The 21,879-nt window shown below is 62.5% G+C and overlaps 1 protein-coding gene across 1 annotated transcript in view; it reads left to right on the top strand.

Moving 5' to 3' along the window:
• The first annotated feature begins 43 nt into the window (after nt 1-43).
• CAPN15 (calpain 15) overlaps nt 44-21,879 on the top strand; it is a 24,058-nt gene continuing 2,222 nt past the window's right edge. Inside the window, exons 1-8 of the mRNA XM_034669599.1 lie at nt 44-9,079; nt 17,068-18,526; nt 19,391-19,599; nt 19,677-19,860; nt 19,942-20,165; nt 20,915-21,040; nt 21,113-21,265; nt 21,670-21,844. Coding sequence (XP_034525490.1) covers nt 8,898-9,079; nt 17,068-18,526; nt 19,391-19,599; nt 19,677-19,860; nt 19,942-20,165; nt 20,915-21,040; nt 21,113-21,265; nt 21,670-21,844 — 2,712 coding nt within the window. The 5' untranslated portion in view covers nt 44-8,897. The remainder of the gene's footprint in view (nt 9,080-17,067; nt 18,527-19,390; nt 19,600-19,676; nt 19,861-19,941; nt 20,166-20,914; nt 21,041-21,112; nt 21,266-21,669; nt 21,845-21,879) is intronic.

The raw sequence follows: 21,879 nt of genomic DNA, 5'->3' as shown, positions 1-21,879 counted from the left end.
CCACCCCGACCCCCCCGGCGCCCCCCGAGCTTTGGCCGGAGCCCGGGCTGGGCCGGGGGCGCCGCCTGAGAGGGCAGTGGGCGCGGACCTGGGTCATCTGGGTCACCGGGAGACTAGCCCCGGGGTGCTGCGGACACCGGAGGCGGCCCCGGCCCCGGCCTGCCCTTGAGTGCCCTTACGGTCCAGGCGCGTTCGGATCCCGCCTGCGTCCCGGGACGTGCCCCCACAGCCGCCCGCATCCCGCCCCACACGGGGACCCCGGGCACTTCCCGGGGGCGGCGCCCACTGGCCACCGCACACTTCCTCTTCCCTGTTCCTCCGGGTTTGGCTCTCCAGCGGCGGCGGAGTTACAGGGGGCTCCTGAGAATGTTGGCCAGGCTCTTCGTGCTGGCCTCCCCCTCTCGTCCTGACCGGGGGACCCTTGTGGGCTCCGGTGGCCCCCTCCCTGCGCGGGAGTTTGTGAGCAGACTGCAGGCCGCCGGACCCCTGCGAGACCAGGCCTGGGGGTTTGGGGTCCTGCGCAGGACCGAGCTGGGTGCCCCGCGGGGCCTGCTCTCGGGCCAGGCACGGAGGGCAGTGTGAGTCACCCTCAGGTCCTGTCCAGAATCCCCTCCGTCCCCCCGGAGACGGGGCTGGGGGGGAGGTGGGGGTAATTCCTTGCCTCCACTCCCGAGTGACTTTCCCGGATGTGAAGAGAGACAGAGAACTCGGAGAAGGAGGGCCCCAGATGGGCAGGGCAGCTGCAGAGCCACTGCTTTGCAGCCGATCCGAGGACTCGTCTTGCAGGAAGCCAGCTCCGCCTGGCCTTGGGTTGGGCACTTCTTACTTCCTCTCAGGGCTTTCTTCCCCCTTCCCTTCTGCATCTCAAATCTCTGGAGCTGCTCCCGGAGCTGACTGGCGGGTGACCTCGTGACCTCCTGAGAACCAGGTTCAAGCCCTGCTGGGCCCAAGGCTCAGTGACAGCATGGCTAGGCAGGGTCCCACAGGCCGTGCGCTCAGAGCAGGCAATGGCCGGGTCCCGAGTCCTCTGCCCTCCACCAGAGAGGCCAGACTCAGCTGGCTGGATGGTGGTAACGTTTGCGGAAGCTCCTTACACTCACGGCCTGTGCCCAGCTCTCCTGTCATGGCTAGCACGGGGTAAGCCCTGCTTCAGACACGCAGAGCGAGGCCAAGGGGCAGGTGGCTGGCTGCACATGCAGGTCTCTGATCCACGAGGCTGCCTTTTTACCGCCTTCTCTTTGCACTGCCTCCTCTATAGGTCTTACATGTGCGTGGCAATTGGAAAGAAGCGTTCTCTTGCCCTAAAATCCCTCGAGAACCGCAGCTGTCTTTCATGGGCCCGTGGTGGGTGAAGAGCCTGAGGGTAGCCACCCGCAGTCTTGCAGTCTGGGCGCAGAGCAGCCTTGGCCCCCTCGGCGTACTGCCTGCACTTGCCACCTCAGGCACAGAGCGTGCTGGAAACGCAGGGGGCACGGTTAAATGGGAACAGTTTAGGCTCATTGGAGAACACGGCTACCGAAACCAGGAACACTGGTCACACACATGCACGAGCGTCCTGCTGCTCTGCGCTGGACTGTGAGGCTGCCGTGAGAGGCCCAGATCAGAGTGGGGACACGTGCTGGGTGGCTTTGGTGGTTTCTTCATCAGACTTTAAAAGCCTGGGCCCAGACCCCAAGCAAGGACACTCTTGGGCCCTGGGTGTGCAGAATGAGCTCTGCGGTCAGTCCTGCTCCTGCTCTCACCTCCCACCTGGACTGCTCCTGGCACCTCCTTGCTGTTCCGTCCCTCTGGTCCCACCCTGCACCCCATTACTCAGCAGCAGTACCCCAGAAGTGTCCCAGAGCAGGACTGTGATCATGTCTGTTCCCTAATCCCTTGTGCCAAGCTCCTCGGCGTGGACTCAGGCTCCCCCACCTTCCTCCCTTCCTGCTCTGCTGAGAACGGCCGGGAGACCTGTGCTGAGCTCTGACCCCATCCCTTGGGCCCCGTCCCTGGTGCTTTGTGCGCACGCTGACCCTTGGTGCTCACCGTCGTCCCATTCACACTAAGTAGGTGGTCAGTGAACAACATCCTTTGTCAGCTGCTTGCTGGCAGGCAGCTCCAGTCATCCCTAGGCAGTCCAGAATGGCACCTTGCAGCCTTTTTGGGGATGAGGGGTGGACTTGCTGGCTTCCACTCTCTTTGAATTAGCTGGAAGGAGGCTGTGGGGTGAGGCTGGGCTGCCTCCACCCCTTAAGCTTGGAGACCTGGCCAGCCATACCCTGTCATTCTGTGGGTCCTGGCAGCGGCCCAGGGAAGGGTCTGAGAAGGGCCTCTGCAGACAGCTGTGTTAGTGCCACCAGGCCAAGGACGGCCAGCTGCAGGGGGCCGGGTCTGTGGGAGGACGGAGGGGTGTCCTGGCCCAACGCAGACACCTCAGGTGGGGCCAGTGGGGAAGTCAGCGACTCTATCCCCCTGCAAGGACTTGTCGGAGCACCAGGCACGGATTCGCAGGAGACCGAGTGGAACGCATGCATGTATCGGCCTCACTGCCTCCCGTGTGGGTACACGCCATCACGCTTCAGCAGCTGTTCCACACCCTGCTTGCCCTTGCTTCTCCCCACGATTGAGGGGAGCTTTGTCCCCACCTCCCTGGTGGCCAGAATGGGGCATGTGCCTGGACGGTGCTGCAAGAGAATCAGGAAGAAAGCAGGTCAATCACTACTGCTTAGCAGTGTCACGTGTGCCTGTGTCCAAAGGAGGCCTTGGCCGCAGCTTCCTGCCCCTCCCCATGCCATCACAGCCCAGACCTGGAGCAGAGCGAGTTCCTCCTCGCACTCTGTCCCCTCAACACCGATGCTTCTCGTAAAAGTCGCCCTTTGGAATTAAATTCACCTTGAACCCGTGGACCTTCTGCCCTAACCTGATACTCCTATTTGATAGGAGAGCCCTGCCTTTCTGGAAAGGTGGCTGTGCAGAGGCTCGAGCTCATGGGGCCCGGACCACACGGCTCCCCAACTTCCCGTCTTCCTCCCTTGGGGTGGGCTGAAGGCTCAGATGCTGCCCATGAGTCCAGAGGTCACCAGGCTACCCGGGCCAAGGCTGCTTCTGCTGCCACCTGGCAGACAGGAACACAAAGTGCCCAAAGTGGGATTGCACGTCTGCTGCCGTTTCTTTCTCTGTAGATATTATCTGATGTGAAATGGTATCGAACTCGTGAACTAGGAAACTGAAACCCCGAGAATGACCCTGTTCCTCTGAAAACGCCGTTCTGGAAAACGTAGTGAACTTCCTTTTTTGGGATGCACAGCTGAGTTATAGTATGACTCCACAGACACAAAGGGACATGCAGCAGCCCTGTTTCCCTCCACGTGGGCAGCCCCGGCCCCCCGTGCGTGAGCGTGCGTCTGGCGTCCCTCCCACCTTGGTGCCCCGATGTGCCCAGGAAGCCAGGGGGTGGCGGGTAAGCTGCACAGCGAGGAGCCCCGACTGCTGCTCGGCACTGGCAGCCGGAACCTGTGGGGACTGCAGTACCTGACAGACGTGGAAGAGTCCAGAAATGCCAGGAGTAACCACCACCCCGTAGTGTGCTCGGGCAGCAGCCCCTGCTCAGGAGGGCAGGGCTTTGGGACAGAGCACAGTTCCTGTCAGGCTTGCTCACGACAAGTGCCACTTACCCTCTCAGAGCCCCCGGCTTTCATCCCTAGACCTGGCTGTCCCGGGTCAGCGGGGTGGTGACAGGCTCTGGGGCCAGCGGGTAGGGGTCGCTGGCCTCGGTGTTCACCTGAGGGCGACAGTGGGCCAGTGGAGGAGGCCACCGCAAGGTGGAGCCCGGGCCCTTGTTCCAGCCTGAAGGCCTGGAGGAGAGCGCGCGTGTCCCTCCCCACCGGAGTCCTCCTGTGCTAAGGAAGGCAGAGCTGCTGCACTTGGAGTGGGGGTTGCCCCGTTGGTGGGTAGAGTGGCCAGTGATGCTGGGATCGGGGTCTGGTGGATCTCAGTAGCTGTCTGGCTGCTTACCTGGAGCCCTGGCCACTTGGGTACCTTTCCCTGGCAACCCCCACTGTGGGCAGAGCCAGGCTGAGGGAGACCCTGTCCCCGGGGCCCCAGGTCTTCAACAGCCCGGTCTGCTACTCTGGCTGGCCCGTGGAGGTGAGGGGTTTGGGACCGGGCAGCGAGGAGCTGGCCGAGCAACGCAGCTCCTCTGGGGCCTCCAGCTTCCTCTGGGTAAGGGACAGATGCAGCTTCTAAAGGGACACAGTCTCTGGGTCACCAGCCCGTAGGAGCACTTCCGGGGCGACCAAGCGTCGTTCTTTGTCCAGGCCCATATGTTCAGAGGTGGGAGGCAGAGCCCGGACCAAGTGTCTGGTTGGCACACACTCCAGTGGACTCTGACTCGTGCTGATAAGCCTGGGGGTGGGTCTGCAGACCCAGGGCCAGAGTCCAGAACCTTCCAGGAAAGGGAGTGCCCTCCAGGTGGGTGTGCTATTGGCAAGCCTGCTGAGCCTTCCTTCTGCATGGGGAAGGTCTGGCGTCCACCGCGCCAGGAGAGCCCCTTCCCAAGTGCTGTGGGTGCGTCTGGGCTGCGGGTGGTCGGCGGAGTGGCAAGGCTTGAGTGCAGCGTGGCCATCCCCTCTCCCTGTGGCAGTTCCCTGGCCTCTCTATAACCCCTGAGACCCGCTGCCCGGACCCTTGCCCTGACAACCTCTGGTTCCCTCGGGCCGCCCTGAGCCGGAGGCATGAGACAGTGGTCCTGTCTTTGCAGGGCGAGCTGCAAAGCAGATGTGTCTCGCCAGGCCACATCTGCCACGCCTTTGGTGTTTCTTCCCTAAAGGGAGCTCCACATGCCTGATGGCCCATCCCCGATCCTGCACCCTGAGGGGGTGCTGTCCTGCCAGTGCTGGGGGGCAGGGAGGTCAAGGTCTGGACCTCCCCAGGTGGGTAGAGGCTGGAGCCTCTTGTCTGGTGGCTGGAGTTCTAGGCTTCGGCAGGGTGGCCCTTCAGGCACAGGGTGCCCTCCCAGTGGACCGCTGTCCTCAGTCCCTCCCCTGAGCCCTTGTCCCGGGGCTGACTTAGGCAGCCCGTCCGGGTTGCTGCTGTTCGGGGAGGCACCATTATTGTCAGAAGGGGAAATGTACGCTGATGAGATTGAAGACGACCGGTTCCCTGGGCCCTTGGTGAGGGTGTTGCAGGGTCGGGACACGAAGTTCGCCCCCTCACCCAGGGTGAATGAGCATGGCGTGGGGAGTGAGCCAAGTGTGGATGTGGTTGTGGGTGCCGCATGTCTGTGGGGGAGTTGGGCGGGGCGTGTGCATGTGGGAAGAGGCATCATCAAGCAGCATACATCTGTGCGGGGCCCAGGCCCCGTTGTCACATGGGACTCAGGGGCCCCAGGGGCATCGGACTAACTTTTTGTGCCCCCCAGGCATGGGACAGAGTGGGACTTAAATACCCTTGATCGGGACCTGGGGCGTGGCCTACCCTGTGTTCCCCTCCCTGGCCTATACTTGCCTGGGTAAATTCTCACTTGGTGGAGACAACTTGCCTGTGTCCCTGCACCTCAGCGCCCCACCCCTACTCCCCACGCCCTCAGGGGCCGGCAGGGGCAGGGAGGGCCAGGGAGGGCCGGTGGCTTAGGGTGAGGGGGGTGGGGTGCCTGCTGTGGCCCACACAGGCGCTCCCCGCATGGGGTCTTAAAGAGGCTGATTCTCTGGCTCTTCTTGTGCTTCTCACTCTGCGGGGACCGTCCCCTGCAGTCCCCTTGGAGTGCCGTGCCAGGCACCTCGCCCCGCCCCAGGCTGGGGGACAGGCCGGTCAGCCCCTGATGGTTAACAGCTTCAGGGGGTGGGACTGCAGCCCCACCTCCGAGGTTCCCTGAGGCCAGATCTAGGCCACTGCCCCGTTTAAATCTAGGGCAGCAGCTCCGGAATGAGGGCGAGGAGGACCGGTGTGGCTTGTCGGGCTGCAGACAGCCCCTTTGCCCTGCGACGCCCCGTTGCAGAGCGCCCTGCCCCTTTGCACGATGCAGGAGGCTGGCGTCACCACGGTGTGCACTCTGGCTTCTGCCCAGAGATATGTTACTGTTTATGGCACAGCAGCCAGAAAGCGCGCCGAGTGGGCAGGGCTCCGGCGTTGGGGGCTTGGCACACAGCGGAGGCCTGGTGGCTGTTTGCTAAATGAGCAGAGATGCACAGAGCGATGGCTGGTGTGCCCCTGGCACCTACGGGGCTGGCCCACATCCCATGCTCCCACCTGGGGGAGGCAGGCAGCACAGGGGGCTTTGTCCACCCAGCAGGCCCTGCAGGAGAAGAGGGCCACGTGACACGTGTCACCGGGGATCCAGTTTGCTCTGCCCTGCAGGAGGCCCTCACCTAGCTTTGTCTCAAGTTGCAAGGCCTGGGGAACAGGGTGTGTGAGCGTCCCCGTGCCCGGTTATTCTGACATGGAGCCAGGTTGGGAGCCAGGGACTGGCCACCCTGCCCGGCAGTTTCCCGCACATCACTGTGTGCAGGTGGGACTCTCGGGGTAGCACGGGGCTGGTGGCCCCTGGGGAGCCCTGCTCGACCGGGGGACTCCTTCATGGGGTCTTACTCCCGGGTCCTCTCACCGCCCCCAGGTATTGGGGTGCTGTCATCCCCGAAGATCCCCAGACGGGCCCTCCTGAGCTGGGTGCTCTCTGGGGAGCATTTGCCCTTCCAGCCTGCAGGGACAGGGGTCTGTGCTGCCTCCACCCTCCCAGGAGGGACTGGACTACCACCACGTAGCCCACCCCTGGACAGGCCTCCCACCTCCCCCAGACGGGGTCTGCAGGGTCCGAGTTCCCTGAAGGTACGTCAGGAAGCTGGGGTGCAGGGTACGGCTGCTGCCAGGTTCGGGGGGCCACGTGCTCTGCCGCAGGCGGGGATGGGGGGCCAGCATGCTCCCTGGACACTCACTGCCTCACCGCCGAAGACCAGGTTAGGGCGTTCGTGAGGAACAGGTGGGTCCTTGATGTGCTGCAGGCGGCGCACCCGGCCCGGGCAGAACCTTGGTGCTCCTTCCTTCGGGCAGAGCCAGAACCCCTGGGAAGCCTGGGGCCACATCCTCGCGAAGCCTCGGGGCTGGTTTCCCCTTGGCTCTGCCTGCAGCAGACGTACACGGTGCTGGCACTGTCTGCCCCCCACCTCGCCCTCCGCCCCCACGGGGGACACAGGCAGAGCTCTTGTCAGGACCATGCCAGCCCTGGAGCCAAGTGCGAACAGGTCCGTCCCATGGCATCTCAAGTGGGCCTGGCTCCACTTCAGGCCTCCTCTGCCCTTGTGTACCCTCCGTCTGCCCAGGATTTGGCTGGGAAAAGAGCATCAGGAATGCTCAGGCTCTTCCTTGGAGGGGCTCCTGCGTGGACTGGAGCCCCAGCATCCGATGGGCTGTTGGGGTCTGACCTAGCAGCATGGGGGAGGCAGGTGTCTGCAATGACCCTGGCTGATGAGGAACTGACTGCTGGTGAGCGTGCCCAGTGCGGAAGCCACCGGCGTGCGTGGCTGCGGACTCGAGTGTGGCTCATCCACAAGGAGAGGAACGCAACCACAGTGGCGTCCGAAGATCTCAACCGAGAGCAGTGTCCCGTAGCTCACGCGTGGTTTTACCTAAATTTCATGCTGACACGGAGGTATTCTGGAGTGTTGGGTTACACAAGATGCATCTTCCAGGATCCTTACCTCCTTCACGTGGCCGCTAGACGACACGAAAGAGCATCCGTGGCTCACGTGAGGCTCCTGGGGGTGGGCACTGATGGACATTCTTGCACAGGTGTGGGGGGTGCTGTCGGCTTTGCAGGCCGCGGGGCCTCTGCCTTCTCCGTTCAGCTCAGGTGGTGCCCCGTGGGGAGGCCTGAGGGGCAGGACACTTGCGAGGCCGCTGGGCCAGTCAGGGCAGGCGCTGCTCCGTCTCACGCACGTCCCCGCTCCTCTGAGGAAAGGCCGTCTAAGCACATTCTGTTGCTGCGCAGAGGACTCGGCTGGTCTGTCCAGAGCGCGTATGAGTCGGGGCCCAGACGTCTCCCGACCCTGGCCTCCTCTTCCCCCCTGGCCTCCTCTTCCCGTGTTCCTTGGCCCTCACCAGCCTCCAGAACTGAGCGGGCTGCCGGTCCTCCTTGGCCCGGAGCCTGACTGGGACTTGCCTTGTCTGGATCGAGCCAAGAGGCCTCCGGCTCAACCCACGGGGGTCAGACCGTCTCCCCTGCGCGCAGGCCATCCCTGCCAGAGGCTGGCCTGCCTCCCGGGTCCTTCCTGAGTCACCCATCTGTTCCCGGGCCCCTGGAGTCTGTCTGGCCTGGGGAGGCTCTGCCTGCCGCGGAGCGCCATGGGGAATCTGCTGGGCTCCGTGCGCCCTTGGCGCCCTCCTCCCAGAGGCTGTCCTGCGAGGCCGTCCCAGCTCTGCTGCGTGCACTTGCGTGTTTCTCCGTTTCCTTTGGCCAGATGCCGACAGTCCTTTTTTCTGCAATAAAGCATGATTGTGTGGTTTCTTTCTCACTAATGGTATGACTACCTTTGAAGACCAGCAAGTGGACACATGGCCAACCCCTCGGGGCGGTTGGGGGCTTGGGGTTGGATCTCAGGAGCGGAGCAGGGGCCCTGGTAGCGGGGTGGGCCTCAGGCTGGGAGCTGCAGCTCTGCACCGCAGCCCTGGCTGTGGGGCCTGGGTCCCGAGGCCACTAGCGTGCTGGGGAGCCTCTCCCGGGCTTTGGGGGCTTCTTTCCTGTGAGTCATGCTGTTTCTCCTGTTTCTCTTTATTCTCTCTCTGTTTATTTCTGTTGTGTGATTGACCAGCCCGGCCGCCCTGTCTCCGGCGTGGGCGCTGTCCTCCCTCCATGCTCCACCTCGCCCACTGCGGGCCGCGTGTGACCAGGCCCGGGTCTCAGCGCGGCCGCCATCGCGGGGGCCATGGGGAGCTCCGCCTCCTCGCTGGCCACCGAGACCGAGTCGGACCACGGCTTCCCTGGGGGACCGCCTTACCCCGGGCCCCCTGCAGCAGCCGGCTGGTGTAGGAGCGGCCCTGGGGGGCCTGTCTGGGGTGGTGCCCTGGTCACCCGGCAGCACCAGCCCCCACGTCCCCGGGCCCGAAGGTAAGAGGGTGGGGAGGGGGTGGCCCGAGGGGCGGGAGTGCTGTTCTATCGGTTGGACCCTTTCATGCCAGAGGAGAGGGGCTTGCTGAGATGGGGTCCTATTTCTGAGAGTCCTTTGGCAAGTTGCTTTCCCCAAAAGGCCCCAGACTTGAGAGGCTCTGGGGTTGCTCCAGTCCTGGTGGAGAAAATCTGCGGCGCCAGCCCTCTCCGCAAAGCTGGGCCGTATGGGCCTTGGCCTGGCTGGCTGCTGGGAAAGGGGCGGTGTGGCCTGCCTGCAAGGCCATGGCTTGCTCAGTCAGCTGCTCCTTCTGAAGCCGCTTCTGGAGCTTTTGCTTGGGGTGGGGTGCAGGGGAGGCCACCAGCCCCCGGCCCCTGTGTGTGTGGTACCACTGCGCTGGCAGACCTTCCCGTGTTGGCTTCCTCCTACTTCGGCCGTGGCTGGGCTCCGCCCGGGTTTCTCAGCCCGGGCTGCGCATTGGATCACCTGGAGAGCCTCCCCTCAGTTCTGGGGTGACTGGTGTGGGGCTGCCCCAGCACCATGCCCACTGCTCAGGTCTGGGGGTGCTGGGCCCCGACGTCCCACTACTGCCTTTAGCCCATCCTGTGGCCTCACTGGAGAGGAAGACTCGCTGCTCAGCAGACACTCGGGCTTCCTCTGGCCTTGGGTGGAGGCAGTGGTAATGGGCTCTCCCTCTCTCAAAGGCACCTGCCATGCTGCGCTCGGCCGTCAATTCCTGTAGACACAGCTCACTTGTGTAGGACAGTGTCCTGGTGTCTGGACGGCAGGCAGGGGTCCTGATGGGTGTCCCTTCTGGGATTGCGCTGGACGCGAGGCCTGAGCTCCCAGCAGATAAGGCGCCTGGGAGGCACTGGAGGACTTAGCACGGTCTGTGGGGGCAGCAGGAGGCACCGGGAGCCCGATGGCCAGTGAGTGGCCAGAGCCGGCCATGTGGGTTTTTGGGAGTTTCCTCTGCTCCCTCGTTATGGTATAGGTGACGCACTAGTGGGCATCTGTGTGTCTTTCTGGAACAGCTTTATTGAGATAGGACTTGCGTGCTCTCATTCACTCCTTGTAAGTGCTGTGTGGTTTTGGTCTCCTTGGTCATTTATAGGGTTGCTTACCTACGTCTCCCACAGGACCCCTGCCTGTTTGCCACCCTTCCCCAGACAGCCACCCCGCTTCCTGCCCATAGGTTTGCCTTTTCTGGAAATGTCCTACAAGTGGAATCCTGTAATATCTTCTGTTCCTGGCTTCTTTCCCCGAGCATAATACCCTCAGGTCCATCCACGTGGTGGCAGGTGCCAGACCTTCATTCCTTTAATGGCCAAATAATAAATGTCCTGTTGTATGGACGGACCCCATCCTGTTGTATCCATGCCTCAGTTAACGGACATTTGAGTGTTTCCCCTTGGTTTTTACGAGCTGTGCTGCTGTGAGAGCGTTCGTGTGCAAGGTTTTGTGTGGACACGTTTCCCCTTGGGTGGGGACCCAGGATGCGACTGCTGACAGTCACTGGAGTCACTGGAGTCCGCCCAACTTCCTAAGAGGCTGCCAGGCTGTTTCCCACAGCGGCTGCACCATATTCCGTCCTCACCAGTGGTAGAGGGGCGGGCTCTCGTTCCTCCCCGTCCTGGCCAGCACTTGTGACCATCTGCCTGTTTGATTCTAGACATCCTGGCGGGGGTGGGGTGGTGTCCCCACATGCTTTGATTTGCATCTTCCCATGCCTTCATCTGTCCCCACACTGTTTACAAATTCCCGTATCTTTCCCTAGGATGAATTGCTCGGGGTAGAATTAGTGGGTCCTGGGAGGAGGGCTAGCCCCGCGGGAGCAGCAGGCCAGGTGTAGACCCTGGAGGGTTTGCCCCGAGGCTCCCTCTGCACCGCCCCCGAGGGTCCTGACGGGGCGTGCCGTGTGACTTCAGATCCTGGCGCACGCTGTCGAACCAAGTCGAACTTTCTCGTTCTCCTGGCCTCCTGCCAGGCCCCTCCCCCAGGCTGGGGTACCAGTGGCTCCTGGCCGACGCCGGCTGCAGCCAGCCAGACCCAGGGGCAGCAGCCGGCGAAGCAAGAGGAAATGCTGCAAACGACCCTGAGGAATTCACAGACATCCAGACTGGGGATGAGAAGACAATTGGGGGGTAAGGGGGGTGCAGAGCCGGGCAAGGCAGATGGCAGGATGAGGGGCAGAAAGGCTGGTGGCCACACACAACCGCCCCGACAGGACCCCTCCCCACACACACACCTGGACACGTGGACACACATGAGTGTGTGGGGGCTCTGCCGCTGTCTGGAGGGGCAGCCAGGCACATACACACTGACGGCCACGAGGGACCAGGAGGCACTGAAGAGACCAGCATAGCAGCCCTGCCGCGCACGGAATAGCCTCCACGTCGGGGCGTGTTGCCCCCTTGGCCAGAACCAGCCGGTTGCACTGACTACGCTGGGCGAGCCCACGAGCCAAGGGTGGGCGTGTTTCCCCATGATCCACTGCCAGGCCCCAGGAGCTGCTCACCCTGGTCCGTAAGGAGTGGATGTGGGCATCATCGCCTGCAACCCGTGGGGACACAGAAATGGGAGCGTGACTCAAGGCTGGCTGAGGGTGACCCCAGAGGAAGGCGCCCAGACGCACCTCAAAGCCGCAGGGGTCAGAGGTCAGGTGGCCACAGCCATCAGGGCAACCACGCCTTTTGGCATGGCCTGCCCAGTTCTGTTGGCTTCACCGAAGTCCTTACGTGGGGATGCCACTTACTGCTGTCGACGGTCTCTGGGGAGGAGAGGCATTCCCCCAGGACTGGGCTGCACCCTGCAGTGGTGACCAGTAGCTTTCATATTCCTGCAGGCATGTGTCCTGGGTACAAGGGAGACTTTACAGGGTGCCCCAAGAGCAACTCTGTAGCCTCTCTTTTGAGTTGAAACAGTGCTGGCAGTCCCCAAATCATGGAGGGCACAGCGGGAGTTTGGTGTTGGGGTTTTCCGGACAATTGCCTCAATTTCCAGTTGACTTAGCCTTTCTTTCCATGGGCCGCTGGTTCCTCCCTAACTGTGATTCAGTCTATGTCCTGGAGTATGTGGTGTCGTGTGGCCTGGAGTCTGCCTTGGCTCCGGGTTCCATATGCCGTTGATTCCTCCCAGACTGGTTGGGTGCTCTGGCCTCTGAGTGTCTCCTGAGCCCTCAGCTCCTGCCCAGGCCCTGTGTCATGGTGGGGTGACCCTGAGTTTGTGGAGTCAGAGGTGAGACAGGGGAGGTGAAGGTCAGGGGCCCGTTTCAGGCTCCTCTGGTCACCCAGTCACGGACCCTGGAGCCACTTCCCCTCTGGCTGCCCAGTGACAGCGAGGTATGGGCTGCAGGGGTCAGAGAGGGAGCACAGCGGCAGCACCGCCTGTCCTGGGAGCCCTGTGCCACTGCCGCCGTCCCCAGAAGCCTTATTCTACCAAGGGTGCCTCTGCTTGCCCTGTGTCCCCAGGGCAAAATTGGAGTTGTAGGCGCTGTTTCCATTTAAACTTTTCTGAACCCCAGACAGAATCTTCTTGATGTGCTTTATCACCATGATGGTTGTGAAACCTGCCCTGTCCCACCAGTGTCCCCAGGTGCTGGCCAGGACCAGGGGACACCGTGCCATGTTCAGCTGCGCCCAGGCCATGGACTGGCCAGCTGGCGACTTAGGAGGGTAAACAGGAATTGGGCCCCCTCTCTCCCCAGGCTGTCCTTGCTCAGTACACCTGGGGCCCCCGGAGCCCTAGAGCCAAGGGCAGGTGTGTCCTAGGAGGGCTCTCATGCACCTCTCCTGCACGGGGGACAGGGGCCTGAGCCTCCTCTCTGGACACCCCTCCCTGGCGCAGATGGTCTGCAAAGTGTCAGACTAGCTCTGCTGGCCCCTGCGACCAAGCCAGGGGAGGTGTGCGGGGTGAGTGAGCGTCCCCTGAGCCTGTGCACGTGTGTCCGTGGGCACGCACCATGAGCCGCACCTTGACTGTGGGCCCTTCTCTGAGTGGGGAATGGTGTGGGGAGGGCCCGGTGGTCTCCAGGGAGATTCCTTAGGCTTTTCGTAGCACAGAAGCCAGGCCCAAAGCTGATCTGCCCCCTTCCACTGGTGCCGAGTGCCCCGTGGTGAGCCTGGCCTGGCACAAGCACACCCGCTCCCCCTGTGGCCTGTCTGTGGGCAAGGCCATGGGAGCTCATGAGCCTCAGCCACACAGGCTGGGAAGGTGGCTTCACAGAGTTGGCGCTGGGCTCTGGGAAATAATCCTGTTGCTCGGGGAGGTGTTCGATTTTTTTGAAGAGGCAAGTTTTCTTCCTGAACCAAAAGGGTTTGCCACAAACGCAGCTTCAGAAGCATGTCTTCGTGCCTCGTAAAGAACAATTGATTTTTCTGCCAGGCAGAGCCGCTACCATCAGCATAGAAAGCTGTGTCCTGGTGTGTAGACAGCTCCTCGGCCCAGATTAGCCCTTGGAAGCAGGTCAGGGGGCTGCCCCCACCCCCAGACGTGGACTCATCTCAGGCGGAAGGAGCCAGGACCGCCCCACCTGCACTGCCCTCCAGCTGTACCCACACACGTCACAGGCCTGGCCGGCCACTTGCGGAGGACCGTGGCTCTGTGGCCTCACCTGGCATGTGGGGTACATGGCCTCCCTGCAGGCCCATCCCTTAGGACAAGGGCCTGTGGGTCTCCCTTGCCCTGAGGCACAGATTTGACCTGGGACAGGAGCTCCGGCAGGGTGAGGCACTCTCTCCAGTGTTGCTGCCCTGCAGCCACCCATCCTAGGAGGAGCTCACGGTCTCCCAGATCTGGGCGTTGCCAGCACTTTGGAACAGGCTGCTTAGGACCAGCTGCTAACAGAGGGGCCCCCTGCCCTTTCTCCCACCTCCTTTGACCTTGGACACCCCCCTGCCCCACCTTCCCAGTGATCTCACTGGGCCGGGCAGCTCCCTGCTACAGCCCCATGGGGCTGCCGGCTGCAGAGCGGGCCTCGAGGGTAGAGTGCTGTGGGAGAGCAGATTTGCGTGTTGGTGCGGGACCGGGCAGGGTGGGCCTGCGGTGGTCTGCGTTGGTCGTGGGCAGGTGAGTGGAGAGGGCCTGCCCCTCAGGGTACAGCCTGTCCCTCCCTTGACCCACCTGTGCCCTGGGCTCGGCAGGACTGTGCCTTGTGGGAGGGCCTCTAGCACTGTGGGATTGCTTTGTGTGGTCAGATGCCTGCCCAGGGGTTCCCAGAAAGACCAGAGAAGCAGCTGGGTTAGGGAACCCAACTGGCCATTCTGAGTCGGGGTGATCCTTAGCACTCATGCCCTGGCCACTCCCCTCAAGCTCTCACTTTTTCTTTTCTTGAGAGATGAAATTCATGGGACATAAAGTAACCGTTTCAGAGGGCATGACTCAGTGGAATTTAGTACATTCACACTGTGTGTCCATCACCTGTACCCCGTCCCCAGACGTCTGCATTCCTTATGAAGCTGTACCTGGGCCCTGGGGACCACCGGCTTCCCACTGCCTCTGGATCTCCTGTCGTAAAGATTTGTGTACATGGACTCCCGTAACGTGTGATCTTTTGTGTCCGGCTTCTCTCACTTAGCGTGTTGTAGCCTGTATCAGAATCCCATGATTTTTTGTGGCTGAATAACCTTGCACATCTCTGTTTATCGGCTGCTGGACGTCTGAGTCGTTTCCACTGCTTGACTGTCGTGCGTAGATCTGCTCTGAGCGTGTGTTTGCTCAGGTACCAGTTCTCAGTTCTTTGGGGTGTGTCCCTGGGAGTAGAATTGCAGGGTCAGATGGTGACTGCTTAACTTGCTGAGGGCCTGCCGGACCGTTGGCACAGAGGCAGTGCCAGGGAGGGCTCTGGTTTCTCCACGCACTCGTGGGTACCTGCCGTCCTCGTACTGGGTGTGAAGTGTGGTATCTCTTGAGTTTGGTTGGTGTTGTCCTGATGGCTGGTGATGCTTCCATGGCCCCATGTGTGTCCTCTGAGGAAATGACTGCTCCAGCCCTTTGCCCGTTTTCTAAACAGGGTTTTTGTTGTTGTTCAGTTGTGAGGGTTCTTTTTGTTCTCTGGATACAAGACCCTTATCAGACACGACTGGCAAATACTTTCTCTTATGAGTTCTCTCATCATTTATTCACCTGTGTCCTTTGAAGCATGGAAGTTACTCATTCTGATGAAGTCTAATTTTTTCCCCCTTTATTTGCTTGTGCTTTTAATGTCACATCTAATAATCTATTGTCAAATTCAAGGTCACAAAAAAAAATTTTTTAAGATTTTATTTATTTTGAGAGAGCGCGTGCTCAAGCAGGGGGTGGGCAGAGGCACAGGGAGGAGAGAGTCTCAAGCAGACCCCCCACTGAGCACAGAGCCCAACGTGGGGCTCGATCCCAGGACCCCGAGATCATAACCTGAGCCAAAGGCAGACACTTCACCGACTGAGCCACTCAGGCGCCCCCAGAATTTTTTCTTTTAAAGGTTTCATTTTCAAGTAATTTCCACACGCAACATGGCACTCGAACTCAGAGCCCCAAGATCAGGAGTCAAACACCCCCCGACTGACCCAGCCAGGTGCCCCTTGAGGTCACAAAATTTACCTAGGTTTTTTCCTAAGAGTTTTATAGTTTTCACTTCTACATTTAGGTTATTGATCCATTCTGAGTTAATATGTGCATACGGTGTGAGGTAAGGTCCCAGCTTCATTCTTTAGTGCCCTACGTCCTGCTTTCCCAGCACCACTTGTTGAAAAGACTGCCCTTTCCCCACGGAGTGGTCTTGGCACCACCGCCTAAAATGATTTGACCAAAGGTGCCCGGCTAGATCGTCAGTAGAGCGTAAGAATCTTAATCTCAGGGTTGCAAGTTCAAGCCCCATGTTGGGCGTGGGACCTACTTAAAAGAAAAATGACTTGACCGTAGGTGAGGGCATATTTCCAGGCTCTTCACTTCGGTCCTACTGGCCACACGAACCATATGCAGACTTACAGGCTGTGCTTGTGCAGTACCACCTGTCTTGATTTTCCCTCTTTTGAGACTGTTTTGGCTACTTGGGGGTTCCTTACAGTTTCATGTGAATTTCAGAATCTGCTTATTCCATTCCTGGGGGGAATGAAAGGCCACTGGGATTTAGATGGGGATTGCATTGCGCCTGTGAATTTGTAGGTCACTTGGGTGTCACCGTCCTCTCCGCCGTATTAAGTCTTCACTCTGTGAGCACTGGGTGTCTGTTCATTAAGGCCTTATGTGACGTCTGAGGAGGTTTTGTAGTGCTCAGAGTGCAGGTTTTCTCCTCGTTTAGGGTGTGTCCCTAGGTCTTACGTCATTTTAGATGAAGTGATACTGTTCTCCTAACATCCCAGCTGTTCGGCTGGGGTAGAAACAAGCTGACGGTTGTGTGTCGGTCTCATGACCAACGATGTCACTGGATTCATTTATTAGCTCTAGTAGCTTTTTTGGTGGATTCTTGGGATTTCTATGTGTAGGATCACACTGTCTGCAAACAGAGGTAGCTTGACTTCTCCCTGTCCATTTGGATGCCTTTTCTCTCTTTCCTGCCTAATTGCTCTGGCTGGGCCTGGTACAGTGCTGACCGGCGGCGCTGAGCTCCTGGTCTTGGGAGGAAAGCACGCAGTGTGTCAGGGTGGGCTGTGATGTTCGCGGTGGGTTTTTGAGGATGCCCTTTATCCTGTCGAGGACGTTCACTTGTACTCTTTCCTGGAACTGATGAAAGACTGCCTCCCCAGCAGGGCCCCGTGGCCACTGGGATGGTGTGGCCCTGCCCCATCCCTCTGTCTCCACAGGTCCACCCTCCCGAAGGGGTCTGAGGACAGACCTGTGAGGTCCCTTGGGGGCCCTAACTCTTCCGAGTCCTTGAGCCCCTCCCAGGCTGCCCTCTTGGGCCTGACGTCTGTCACAGCCCAGAAGGGCAAAGATGCTGTGGCCCCTTGTCCCAGGTGGAGACTTGGGCCCTTTTCCTTGGGCCTGCACTGATTGGGGCCTTCCCTTGCAGCCACACGCACTCGCCGGGGTCCATGGCCACGGTTGGGGAGTGGTCCTGTGCGCGTTGCACCTTCCTGAACACAGCCGGCCAGCGCCAGTGCTCCATCTGCGAGGCCCCCCGGCACAAGCCTGACCTCGACCACATCCTCCGGCTCAGTGTGGAGGAGCAGAAATGGCCCTGTGCCCGCTGCACATTCCGGAACTTCCTGGGCAAGGAGACTTGCGAGGTGTGTGGCTTTGCCCCAGAGCCTGTGCCTGGTGCCTCCCTGCTGCCTGTCATCAACGGGGTCCTGGCGGAGCCGCGGGGCAGCTGCAAGGAGGAAACTGGTCCCCCGCGGACAGCGGGGCTGGCGTCCGCGGAGCCGGCTCGGGGGCGGCCCGAAGAGGAGGAGGAAGAGGAGGAGAAGGAGGAGGGGGGGCCAGCAGAGCCCGGGAGCGGCTGGGCCTGCCAGCGCTGCACGCTGCACAACACGCCTGTGGCCAGCTCCTGCTCTGCCTGCGGGGGCCCCCGGAAACTCTCGCTGCCCAGAATCCCTCCTGAGGCCCTGGTGGTCCCCGAAGTTGTGGCCCCCGCTGGCTTCCACGTCATCCCTGCCCCAGCCCAGCCCGGGGAAGGCACCGAAGCCGACCCTCCCTCTGCCACCGACCAGGAGCCCCCCCGGGCGCCACCCTTCAGCCCCTTCTCGCCCACCCTGCAGAACAACCCCGTGCCTCGCAGCCGCCGAGAGGTCCCCCCCCAGCTGCAGCCACTGGTGCCTGAGGCCACTCAGCCTTCGCCCTCTGCGGGCTCCAAGGGGCTCCCCCAGGGCCCGGGGCGGACTGCAACCGGGGCCTCCCGCCTGGCGGAGCTGCTGTCGAGCAAGCGGCTGAGCATGCTGGAGGAGGAGGCCGCCGAGGGCAGCGCGGCACCGCACCGGTGCGGCGCCTGCTCTGCACCCGGCCCCTCGAGCCCTGCCCGCTGTGAGGCCTGCGGGGCCGCGCCGGGCAGCGATGTCATCGACCTGGCTGGAGACACGGTGCGCTACAAGCCGGCCAGCCCCTCCAGCCCTGACTTCACCACCTGGTCGTGCGCCAAGTGCACGCTCAAGAACCCCACAGCAGTCCCCAGATGCGCAGCGTGCGGCTGCTCCAAGCTGCACGGCTTCCAGGAGCATGGCGAGCCCCCCGCCCGCTGCCCTGACTGCAGCGCCGATAAGTCCGGCCCCTGCTCAGCCCACAAGGCCAGCTGCCCCTGCCCCGTGGTGCCGCCCGAGCGCCCGAGCCAGTGGGCCTGCCCTGCCTGCACTCTGCTCAATGCGCCCCGGGCCAAGCACTGTGCCGCCTGTCACACGCCCCAGCTCCTGGTGGCCCAGCGCCGGGGCATCGCGCCCCTGAGGCGCAGGGAGAGCATGCACGTGGAGAAGCGGCGGCAGACAGACGAGGGTGAGGCCAAGGCCCTCTGGGAAAACATCGTGGCCTTCTGCCGGGAGGTGAGCTCCCTCAGGACGGTGTCCACGCTCCAGGGCTGGCTCTCCCCTTCCCATGGGCCTCTTCTCTTTGTGCCTCCCCTATCCCCCCGTCAAGGCGTTCGCACCCTCTGTCCTTCCCTGGTGTCCCTTCTCTGGCCAGGGAGAGTGAGCAGCCCGTGCCCACAGGGCAACACCTGCTTCCCCGGGCTCGGAGCACCGGCCTGGTCCCTGTCCCCCGCATCTTGCCCCTTCTTCCTCCGTACGCACGAGGGACCCTGCTCAGGGGTGACTTCCCATAGATGCCGAAGCCACAGGGAGGTGGGGATGCGGGCGGAGGTTTTATGCCCGCAGGCGGGCCCAGCGCCTCCTCCAGCCATGGAGACCTGCCGAAATGGGATTGGGACGCTCCCTCACACTCTTCTGCCCTTGGAGGTGCGGGAGGCCCGAATCCAGGGCATCGTTACCCCCGGAGTCAGTTGGAGGGGCTGTTTGTCCCCCCTTGGGCTGCTGCCCCGCCATCACTGTCAGCCACCCACCCTGACAGCCTGTCTGGGGGCTTGTGTCCCGCATCCCAGCCAGGTCCCCACTTCTCTTACTGGGGCGTGCAGCACGGCAGGGGGAGCCACCCAAGCTCCCTGCCCCCCCTGCCTCCCACCCCTGTGTCCTCCAGGCTGGGGGCTGTGGTGTCTCACAGGGGCGTGCAGTGTCCGGGTTGGCGGCAGTCCCCCATGCCTACACAGGGCAGCGTGGCTCCCACGAGCCCTGGCCACGCCCTCCGCATCGGTCCCGCCCTCTTTCTTCTGGAGCATTTTCAGGGTGTTCTCCTGGGTGGTGGGTCTGGCCTCAGCCAGGTGGAGCCTGAGTGTAAGGCCATGGCCCCTGCAGAACAGTGTGAACTTCGTGGATGACAGCTTCCCCCCTGGGCCCGAGTCTGTGGGCTTCCCCGCGGGTGACAGCGTCCAGCAGCGCGTGCGGCAGTGGCTGCGGCCCCACGAGATCAACTGCTCCATCTCCAGGGACCACAGCGCCTCGTGGTCTGTGTTCCATACTCTCCGGCCCTCGGACATCCTGCAGGGGCTGCTGGGGAACTGCTGGTGAGCTAGGCGCCCCCACAGGGGCTGGGCAGCGGACGGTCTGGCGGTGCTCACGCTACGGCCCCGGCTCTGTGCAGGTTCCTGAGTGCGCTGGCTGTGCTGGCTGAGCGGCCTGACCTGGTCGAGCGGGTGATGGTCACACGCAGCCTGTGCGCGGAGGGCGCCTACCAGGTGCGGCTCTGCAAGGACGGCACGTGGACGACGGTGCTAGTGGACGACATGCTGCCCTGTGACGAGGCCGGCTTCCTCCTCTTCTCCCAGGTGGCGGGACGGGCGGGCACGGGAGGAGGGACGTCAGGGAGCGGCAAGCATCAGGCCTCCCGACTCCAGCCCCTCCCGTAGGCTCAGCGGAAGCAGCTGTGGGTGGCCCTCATCGAGAAGGCGCTGGCCAAGCTGCACGGCTCCTACTTTGCCCTCCAGGCGGGGCGCGCCATCGAAGGCCTGGCCACGCTCACCGGCGCCCCCTGTGAGAGCCTGGCGCTGCAGGTCAGCTCCACTAACCCCCGCGAGGAGCCCGTTGACACTGACCTCATCTGGGCCAAAATGCTGAGTTCTAAGGAGGCTGGGTAAGAGGGGCGGGCGCCGTGGCGGTCAGCAGCGTTGGGAGGAGAGGCGAGACGAGGGGACGGCCAGGCCGGGGCCTGGAGCGGTGGGATAAGCAGGGCAAGTGCCCTCAGCCCCACACCTGCGTCTCAGGTGTTGCCAGCATCACTCACTGCCGGGCCGGTGGTCCTGCCTGCTCAGGTGGTGTGGGGAGCAGGCAGGATGCCACCCATTGGCCTGTACCGGGAAGGCCTCGTCCTGAGCTGGGCCTGTGATGACCGTCAGTGCCCGCTCGGAGCCGCCTGGAGAGAGCCCCACAGAGTCACCTGGTGGGAGTGGGGTTTGCCTTGTGAGAGTGCCACACACCGGCCAGTGTGTCTGTGGGAAGGGCCCAGATCCTCAGGCCTGAGAGATGGCTCATTAGGTCCACGACGTGTGCTTTTCAGCTGGTACCGGGCAGTATCGCTACCCTCGGAGAGCCACGGCCCCGAGCCCTCGGGAGGCTTCCAAGGGACCGCGCCTGCCCAACCCCCAGCCCAAGGCCTCCGGGCTTCAGGACCGCAGTGGAGGGGGCTGGGCCCGCACTTTCTGAGTCCCGTGTGTCTCACATGGGTCCCCACAGACAGGGAGGGGCCCCTACCTTCCACTCCCCGCCACTCCCCACTTCCCATCCCCCCACCCGTGCAGCACCTCCCCGCTGCAGGGGCAGGGCCAGCAGAGGCTCCTGGTTACTGAGGGGCCCCCAGTCAGTGAGGCCGCTCTGCCCACGCAGGTTCCTCATGGGGGCCTCCTGTGGGGGGGGCAACATGAAGGTGGATGATGCTGTCTACGAGAGCCTGGGCCTGCGTCCGCGCCACGCCTACTCCATCCTGGATGTCCGTGACGTCCAAGGCTCCAGGTAGGTGCCGGGCGGATGTGTGGTGGAAGCAGTGGCAGGCACGGTCGTGGCCCTCAGCCCTGTGGTCCACAGGCTCCTGCGGCTCCGGAACCCATGGGGACGCTTCTCCTGGAATGGCAGCTGGTCGGACGAGTGGCCGCACTGGCCAGGGCACCTGCGCAGTGAGCTCATGCCACATGGCAGCAGTGAGGGCGTCTTCTGGATGGAGTACAGTGACTTCGTCAGGTACCTGGACGCCACAGGCCGTGGTGTTGAGTGTCTGCCCCGGGGCCGGCCCCGGACTCCAGCCGCCTTCACCTTGGCTCACCTGATCTGGCTGACCCCCCTTGTCCCAGCGTGTGGTGTCCTGCCCCGGGGAGCCCACCTGTACCTCCCTGAATCCAGCTCAGCGCAGGGGCAGTGGGCAGTGGGGGAGACTTGGACGGCCAGGGCTCAGCCCTCTGGGATCAGGCTTGAGACCTGGTGCCCCCTGGTGGTGTCCATGGGCAACAGCCAGGACCAGGGCTTTCCAGACACTGGTCAGGAGATGCCAAGGGTGTTCTGGGCCAGGCAGTGGACAGAGGACAGGAAGTACCTGTGCCTGAGCTGGGATGACAGCTGCTCGGTGGGGCTGTCCTCTCACTGCCTAGGTACTTCGACTCCGTGGACATCTGCAAGGTGCACTCGGACTGGCAGGAGGCGCGTGTGCAGGGCTGCTTTCCCAGCTCTGCCAGCGGGCCTGTGGGGGTAACTGCGCTCACGGTGCTGGAGCGTGCGTCCCTGGAGTTCGCCCTCTTCCAGGAGGGCAGCAGGTGGGTGGGGGCGGTGAGCTGCAGGGGTGGGGCGGGATGGTGAGCTGG

Source organism: Ailuropoda melanoleuca, chromosome 10 (assembly GCF_002007445.2).
Source record: "Ailuropoda melanoleuca isolate Jingjing chromosome 10, ASM200744v2, whole genome shotgun sequence".
In the NCBI taxonomy this organism is placed as follows: domain Eukaryota; kingdom Metazoa; phylum Chordata; class Mammalia; order Carnivora; family Ursidae; genus Ailuropoda; species Ailuropoda melanoleuca.
This window is presented reverse-complemented; position numbering and strand designations above follow the sequence as displayed.